We start from the raw sequence: 9,344 nt of genomic DNA, 5'->3' as shown, positions 1-9,344 counted from the left end.
TTAATGGTTTATTTTAGTAATTTTCAATACACATGGGTGTGATGCCATTGATTCATCAACTTAACACATAAATTTTGAAAGAGTAGGGATCCAGAACAGTGTCCCGTTCCTAACTAAGGTAAGGTGACACCCATTTTATGCCACGTGGACTTTTTGGGGGATTTAATGACCGGATGGATATGTGGTCTATCCCTTGGTGTACCTATGCACCAAAAATCATTGTATTAACTAGATTTAAGTTCTTAAAAAATAATTTAAATCCAATGATCATAAATCATTCTTAAGACAATACTAATATCAATGGAGATACATCACCAATCATACCAATCTTTTGTATGTAAATTCATCAAGGGATGGTATGGACCGCATGGAAACCCCCCCCCCCCATCGCGCACGCACACACACGACAAAACAAAAAAACAAAAAAAAAAAATATAAATTCCATTTGGCATCTATTGGAGTCCCACATGACCTTAATTACGTACGGAACACCGTTTTTGATCGGTACTCAATTTGAAATAGCAAACCTCAGCTCTTTCTTTAGCGTGACTAAAGGGCATACGTTAAAGTATATTAAATACACTTTTGAAAATTGGATTTTGTATAGAAAATTATTCTCCCCAAAATACCCTCAAAATCCAATTCTTTGTTGGCCGTTAGAATTTTACCGACCTCAATGTTACAATAAGTACGGATACCGACATTAGACCATCCAATGGGAACAGAAATCTTATTGTGGCTTTTACTGTTTATATTATATACGGATCACGAACTCATGAAAATGACGTGTTGAAAAAAAAATGCAAAATCGGTAATATTAAAGCATGAAAAACAATGGTCGGTCAAAATTTTATCTTAGGGATACATATTGCTATCATCGAGATACGTTCTTTGTCATGATTATGGGAGTTTATAATTTGGGTTCCCTTGCTGCAGGACTTGAAATCTTGAATGAACCCTAGTCCTGTCTCGAAGAGGTGTGGTGTCCTAGGGTCGTCGTCAATGGGCTAAATAGTTGCAAAATTTCATGAGCTCAGCCGAATCGACTCGACTTATAGTGAGTTATTCTCCACTGAATTGCATCATCATCAAACCCAAATATTCCAAAGAATTAGGATTGGCTAAATGAATCATTTTTCCTAATTTTCTCCGTTCAATTACATCTAGAATCACCTCTATTCATGGTTTCAAAAGCTCGGTTTGACGTATCGTCTCATCCATGGACAAGACCAAGTCGTCTTGAATGAGACAATCCATTTAACTCAGTTTACATTGATCGAATTATATATAATTTAAATTAAAATAATTATTAATATATTAATACTAATATTCATTTTGTTGTCTATTCCAAATTGACAAAACTCCATGAACATCCAAATTAGAGCTGTCAATGGATCGGGTCCAGATCGGATTAGGTTGATTTGGGACCAATTCAATAAGGTTGGATTAGACCTTTGTCGAGTTAATTTTAAAGGATCTCAATATTAGGATCCAATCCAATCCAATCCAATCCGGTAGATTATCTAATCGGATCCTTGTTAAGAATCAAATACGGATCAAATTTCAGGTCGGATATAAACCATTGACAGCCCTAATTCAAGTGGTGTTAGGTTTTAACTTTAAAAACATTTAGCAAAACATTCATGGTCATACTGAGTTGACTTGTTTGAGTCATCTCATCTCTCACCAAATAAATCATTTAACTCGGTTTAATTATTTATTAATATAATTTATATATAAATAATTATAGTTTTTTATTATAAAATAAGGTGGATTAGAAGATATTTAATCCCAAAATCATATTTTATATTTAGATAATAAACATTTAAATTATAAAATAAATTAATTATTTTAATCAAAAATGCAAAAATCCAATTGACTTGACTAAGTTTTACTGACTCGACCGAGATTTTCAAAATATCACACGAGCCATGCCAATTTATATCAAATGAGATACTGTGCCGGACAATATCACATTGAATATCTCACTTGTTCTTGAATAATATCGAGTCATCTCGACATCATACAAGATTCAAAACCATGGAACATAAGAGTGCCACTTGGCATATAAAAGAGCCCCAAACCAAAGATAGTAGGTGAGCGTTACAAAATACAAACGTAATGAAGTTGATTGCAATTGAAAATTCCCAATACCTCCAAAATCTTCCATAAATGCTCTTTCCATGAAATTTCCCTCACAAATTCAACTCTTTTTCATTTGAATCTTCTTTCTTTGTACAATTCCTAATAGAAAAAAAGGAAGAAATTTCTATTAAATTTCACAATCACTCTCTCATTATATATATATATATACCCCAACTCCTTATAAGTCTAATGTGTCGAAGTACTGAACATCGAATATCTAAATAAAATTCTGATGATTCGTATAATATGTGCTTCCTTGAAACCAATGAATTGCATAGGATATTTGAGAAGCTCGATCGAGATGGGGATGGGCACGTAAGCCTCAATGAGCTAAGTTGGTTTCTAGACAAGATTGGTGTCCAAACCGAGCTAGACGAGCTCGAAGCGATCGTGGGATGTAAGAGCCTTGACTTGCAAGAATTTATTTTTTTCTATGAATCAATATGCAAGAATCGGAAGGACAACGGTATCGAGGGTGAGGAGGAATATGGTGATGAGGAGAGGGATCTTATTGAGGCTTTTAAGGTGTTCGATTTGAACGACGACGGGTTCATTTCTTGTGATGAGCTTCAAAGTGTGTTGATGAGATTAGGACTTTGGGAAGAGAAGAGTGGAGGAGATTGTAAGAGGATGATACTCGAATTCGATACGAATTCAGATGGAGTGCTGGATTTCAAAGAATTCAAGAACATGATGTTGTTGACAATTAGTTGAGACTTTTCGTCGAACATTTTGAATTAGAGTTAGAGGGATTATATATATCTTTGTAATAATTGTCTTTTGATGTGTTCCTAAAGAAAATTACTATAATCATAGTTCACTAGCTATATGCTTCCTTTCTTCCCCACTTCAAATTTTCTCCCCCTTTTATGTCCTAAGGTTGGTGTGTGTCAATATCAGCTTTATAAATTTTGTTGAAAAGATAGCAGAATTTCACAAGATTTAATTCCATCATTATTTATGAAAACTTAAGGAAAGAAGAAGATATTAATAGAGCCTAATCTTATTAATTATCGTTTACAAGTAAATCGATCTATTTTCAACTCTATCATTCATTTTGATATAATTGATCTCGAGTGGAGTGGAGGAATCCGATTTGTTTATTCGAAATAAAATGACTAAAATACCTATCAAGGCATTTAGATCATTTTTTTTGTTTTTTGGGTTTTTGAGAGATGTCTCAAGTTGGGGGAGAGGGGCTATATCATCAGTTTAAAACATATGGGCATCTCAAATATTCACGGAAATTAAGAAGGAAATTTCAAAATCACTCTCAAACACCTTTATTAATATTTATAAGGGTATATATAATGTTCGCAAAAATCAATGAATTATGGGCTTAGATCCATAGCTCAGTTGGTTTGACACATTGCAAAATAACTTTGAGGTCATGGGTTCAAGTCCAGCTTACTCATGAAATAAAATAAAATAAAAATCCTTGATTCATCAATTGAACCAATCTAATTACATAATCCAATCGAACTCAATTAGATCGTCAATGGATTTAAAGCAATGATTGGCACGAAGGTTAGTGACTTTAAGCCACTTAGTAAGTTGACTAAAAATAAGGGAAAATTACCTAAAAGATGCTAGTGGAGGGATTTATTTCTAAATAGTCCTTAAGTTTTGGGCAGTGGCTTGATAGTCCATTTAGTAAATTTTTTATTTCTTAATGGTCCCTCATAATTGGTGAGCTCACCGTTTTTTATTTAGCGTTGAGTTCACCATTTTTTATTATTAAGTTCACCGCTTTTTATTTATTGTCGAGTTTAAAACTTTTATTGTCAAACTCACAACCATTTATTTATTGTCGAGTTCACCATTTTTTATTTATTGTCAAACTCGACAATAAAAAGTGGTGAACTCAAATTGGTAAAATCTACCTATTTTCGAGTTTTTCCAACTAAAATATATGAAAAGATCGGCTAAAAACTTGAGATAACAGCTTGTTAAGATGATTTCAAACCAAAAGAACCATTCTTGATCGATTTTCATCTTTACAAAAACGTAAAAAATTCTAAATTTTTACACACATCTTTAAATTGTTTGAAAAAAATCATTAAAAATAACTTTTTCTTCCTTCTTAAATCATTTTTGATAGAATGAAATCTCTGAAACTCGATTGAAATACCAAAAATCTATAAAAAAATTATGACAATGGTCTGTTCAAACAATTAAAATATTCAATCGTGAGAAATATGGGAAATGGGGTTAGGGGCTGATTAAAAGTAAAAGTTTTTACTAAATAGATTATTAAGAGAGGCCCTAAAACTTAGGGACTAATTAAAAAGAACTCACTTTGTTAGGGTCCCTTAAGTAATTTCCCTAAAAAATAATAGGTTTCGTAATCATTGGAAATAAATCGAGGATTTTGATTCTCTCTCTCATCTCTTACATTAATCTATGAATTTTCATTGTCAACGAAGCAACAAAGTCAAACGACCATTAATTGATCCTCTTTCCCATCTGTTACATTAATCATTCAATTTTCATTGTCAAAAAAATAATAAAAATCAAACAACCATTAATTTGATTCAAGTGAAAACCTATCTCACCTACTTTATGTTTGTATACACTCTTACAGTCTCAACTTATTAATTCTACCGAAACTAAATCAAAAAATTTCTCATATTTCTAGGAATATTTTCATTTAAAATTGATTTTTCTTACATTTTTATCTATTTATATTAATTTTAATCAACAAGTTAACTTGACCCCCACGATTTGAGCAGATAATCTGCAAGTTTGAAACACAAGATGAATGCCCAGACTTATTCAAGAGGTCAGTCATGTATGATACATGTGGTTTGGCATTTTCCATGAGGGTGGTAAAGTTGACAAAGATGTGCTCACCATCCAAGAAGTTGACTTTGGGGACCAGATGACCATTGGCCAAGTGGCTTTCCATATGAACTTCCTACTTTCAATTTCTAACCGTCTTTTACGTCTTTGAAAAAAATAAATTGATTGGGTGGCCCATTCATTCATTTTGTGTGTGTTTGGTAATACTTTTGAAGTCTAAATGGAGGTGGTCCACTTTTAAAATTTAAACTTTAGAAGTTTTATTTTCGTTTGTTTTTATTCAGATTTCAGATTTCAAAATCAAATTTTAGAAGTTTTGAACCAATGATAAAGGGATGCTGGATGAAATTTCTAAAGTCTGATTTCTAATTTCAGACTTCAGACTTCAAAAGTGTTACCAAACATAACTTTAGAATATTCAAATACTCATTCAATGTATTAAAAAAAAAAAAAAAAAGGATATTTTATGATCTACCCTTTTGTAAACATTACAATATAGATTAAGCAAGTACTTATCTAACAAAATTTTCTTATGCAAATCTTTGTGATTAGTAAGCCAATATTGAATCTCTTTGTATAAGATCAGTAGGTACCTACCAAACATTGTAAAAATGATTCGATTCTAACATGTCAAATTGAAAATTTCACACACAATTTTATCATATGAATGACTTTGATTTGATTTAATTTTGAGGTATTAGGATAACAAAAAGATAAAATCAAAGCTCAGAACTCTTGTTGAAATTTTTTTAGATGCAACAAAGAAGATTGTGTGTGTGTGTGTGTGTGTAGAGAGAGAGAGAGAGAGAGAGAGGAAGAAGGAGGAGGTTGTTCGGTAGGGTGGGTGCATTGAGAACACACAAAAAAAAAATGTTAGATTAAGTGCATGCAAACAAAGAAAAGAAAAAAACCAATTTTTTAGGTGTGTACAATAAATAGGTACATTGAGCATTTTAGGTGTGTGCAAATAGCACCACCCAAGCTGATTATACCCCTGTTTTCAAACTGATCATGCTCTCATTGACCTCAGTCAACTCTGATAGATTAATGAAAATGACTCAAATGACCTTATCTTCAACTTGTATCCAAGAAAGTAAAATATTTTCTCTCATATTCAACCTTAAGATTTCATCTACTTCAACCTTTTAGCCTCAAGAAAAAGATATGATTTTTGGAGAAGTAAAAGACATTGCAAGGAATTAAGGCAATCTCATAGTAACAAAGATCAAATTAAATATTCAATAGAGGGTTCACTTTGGGAAAGTTTCATACAAGAATCCAAATTTTTGTTTTTTGGAGAATAAACAAATGATGTTTTTAGGTTACTTATTAAACTTATCATTTTCAACCTCCTTAGAAATCCTAACTTGTTCATGATATTTGAATTCTGAAGAATTTTTTTTCTGGGTGAAGGGTAAAGAGGGTTCGTGGTTTTTAAACTTGTCCGAGACTAAGACGTATCGCCCTAGTTAACTCGGTATCAGAGCTGAACAAGACCAACTCATAAAGTCATTTTTTGACCGAGTTTTACATCTCACGTTCAATTTTTTGAGTTATCTCACGAGACGCTCAAACGTATCGGAAAACTCGTCTGAGACGACTCGGTATCGAAGCTGAACGAGACAAGACGCAATATCAAGTTTAAAAACCATGAAAGGATTACAATATTCACGACAAATGGATAAATCACCAATTAAATTGTTGATTAACCGATTTAGTTGGCTCATCCTTTATTTGGAGAATTTTATAAATTTTTGAAAAATAAATTAGAGAATTTTGTGATTATAGGTCAACTTCAAAAGGATGGACTGAAGATGAGGTTGAATAGTTTAAAAATAATTTGATAATAGAGGTAGAAGAGCTTGAAGTTGATTATTTTGAGATGACAAATCAGTTTTTTTTTTTTGCTAGAGGTTGAAGATAAGGTTATTTAAGTTATTTTTCATTATTCTATAAAAGAAGATCAAAGTCAAGGGGTAGTGACATGTCTTATGGTAAAAAAAAAACAGGGGTATCTCAATTATTCACCAAAATGTGGATGGGTATGTCTAAATTACCCCTCTAAAATAAGATATGATTTCATTAGTGACTGACTAATAACTAGGACATTTTAGTAATCTCCTCTTCAAAAGAGTTGAATGATTTATTGTATTTTTTTTTTTAAGAAGACTAATGATAAATTGACATGGCTGACATGGCAAGGGCAGGGAACCGTAGATCTTTTCCTTGTGTATCCCTAGAAAAAAGATCTGTGGTTTTATCCGCTTGCCACATCAGTCACGTACTATTTACCACGTGGATTTATATTGTCTCTTTTAAGAATATATAGAATATTTTAAGATTCTCTAATAAAGATCTTATAATGTTAAAAGTGTTGAATGCCTTACAATTGGTCTAGAAAATTCTAGATGAATCTTTCAAAGATTCTAAAATTGAAATTAACAATAGAATTATCTAGAAAATCTTTTTCAACTCCACATAATTTAGGGGAGAAATCCCAATTTGTAGTTGTTATGATGGGTATCTTTAATCAATTGGTAATCTATCACCAGTAAAGTATTTCTTAGGATGAAATATCAAAAGGACTCAATAATTGTGGATTCCTGGTACTCTATTATGATTGTACTCCCAAAAAAAAAAATTAAATTAAATATTACACTATTTCATCATCATCATCGTAATCATAATCTTATTCTTTCTTTTATTTTTTTATTGGTAAGCTTATTTTTAATAAATTTAATAATCAGTACTAACGGGATTTGAACTCAGATCTTTGGTATCATCACCCAAAGACTTTACCAACTAAGTTAGTTGGCACCTGCAAAAAAATTGTCGTTATCTTATTCTTCTTCGTCAAACATGTCCACGAAAATGCCAGAACTTCATTAAACCCAATCCCGAAAAAGATGAAAGTTGGTCTTCATCATAAGTCTCTTGAAGATGATGTCATTGTCCCTTAAGTGGCCAAAACTCACAATTGGCTGCTACATCGAGAGAAGGTGCCTAAGATTGCGATTGGTGGGGATAGAGATAATAAAAACGACGACTCATGAAGTGAGTTGAAAGATATCTCAAAAAATCCTCCCATGAAATGTATGTATGGAAAAAAAAATTAAAAAAAAAAAAATGGTGTTTTTTTAGTATGAAAAATTAGGAACTTTAGGATTTAAGTGTTTTGAGAAAGGTTTTGGGAGAAATTTGGGCTCGTGCGGATGTAAGCATTATCGAACCACAAAATTCTTATTGTATCGTCAATGTCGTGTTCTTTACTTGTATAATTAAGTGCTTTCCTGATTCAATCTAGGGTTTTTTACTTCATAATAATCCTTCCTTTAGCATCAACCAAACTTGAAGAGTATGAATAAAGCTCAAAGTTCAAATTTTTTCATGATGGGTGAGTGAGAATTCAGAGCTCTCTTAGAACTCAAAAACTGAGGCAATGAAATTGTTGCCAAAATGACCACGGTTAGATGCATCTTATCCATAGCCGCTGTTAAGGATTGGTCTCTCTTTCAATTAGATGTGAAGAATGCCTTTCTTCAGGGTGACTTGCATTAGGATATGAAATAGATATTCCTCCTGGCTTTTCCACTCATGACAGGACTCGTCTTGCTGGGTAAAGCTGACTTGGGCCACATCTGGCCTGGGGGATTAATTCAAGTGCCGCAGCCTACATTCATGGATGCTATGTGACAATATAAGAAAGAATAGATCATTTAATACATTTAGGAGAAACCGGTCGAATTAAAACCCTCTACTTCTCTCTAACAATAACAAGCCTTTCAAAATCAAAAGGGTACACACTATAAGAGATTAAAGAAGATGTTTTGTTCGACCAAGATGCGAGAAGCATTTATTTGAAGATGAAGATCCCGTAAAAATCTGTTACGTATAGATAAGAACTCTGAAGTGTAAAATGCGGAAGGAGTTTGATTTCGTATTCAAGAATTGCATTCCAATATGCATTGAAAATGATATGAGATAATTATTGTCTCGAATTTTAAATGGCTAGGGACATTTAGAAACTCATTCGATAAAAGAATAAATAGGAGTAGCCCTATTAGGTGATAAATTAAGAGAAAGTCGACTGAGATGGTTTAGGCATATTCAACGAAGGACGATTATAATTCTAACTAAAAAGAAATATTCAAGTTGAAGTTCTAAACAAATGTTACGAAGATCCCAAAGAACATGAATTGAGATAGTGAAAATGGATACAAACACACTTTCATTAACGAAAAGACGTGGCTCTAGAGATAGTGCATTGTAGGAACATGATTCATTTAAAACCCCAAATCCTTGAGATAAGGCTTTGATGATTACGATGTAGAATGTCCCACAAAGAATTTCATCCTAAACATGCTGATTTCATATACAAAATCAGCATAAAATATTAA

The 9,344-nt window shown here is 32.4% G+C and overlaps 1 protein-coding gene across 1 annotated transcript; it reads left to right on the top strand.

Moving 5' to 3' along the window:
* Positions 1 to 2,308: 2,308 nt before the first annotated feature.
* Positions 2,309 to 3,191, top strand: LOC147406670 (putative calcium-binding protein CML44). Its single transcript, XM_086434813.1, has one exon. It carries the CDS (start codon positions 2,392 to 2,394, stop codon positions 2,857 to 2,859), a length of 468 nt encoding a protein of 155 aa, XP_086290939.1. The 5' UTR covers positions 2,309 to 2,391; the 3' UTR covers positions 2,860 to 3,191.
* The last annotated feature ends 6,153 nt before the right edge of the window (positions 3,192 to 9,344 follow it).

Source organism: Akebia trifoliata, chromosome 3 (genome assembly GCF_017979445.1).
Source record: "Akebia trifoliata isolate Shusen 1 chromosome 3, ASM1797944v1, whole genome shotgun sequence".
NCBI classification, from domain to species: Eukaryota; Viridiplantae; Streptophyta; class Magnoliopsida; order Ranunculales; family Lardizabalaceae; genus Akebia; species Akebia trifoliata.
This window is presented reverse-complemented; position numbering and strand designations above follow the sequence as displayed.

Coding starts and splice junctions, on each gene's coding strand:
- LOC147406670 (XM_086434813.1), top strand. CDS start 2,392: ATGTGCTTCCTTGAAACCAATGAATTGCATAGGATATTTGAGAAGCTC.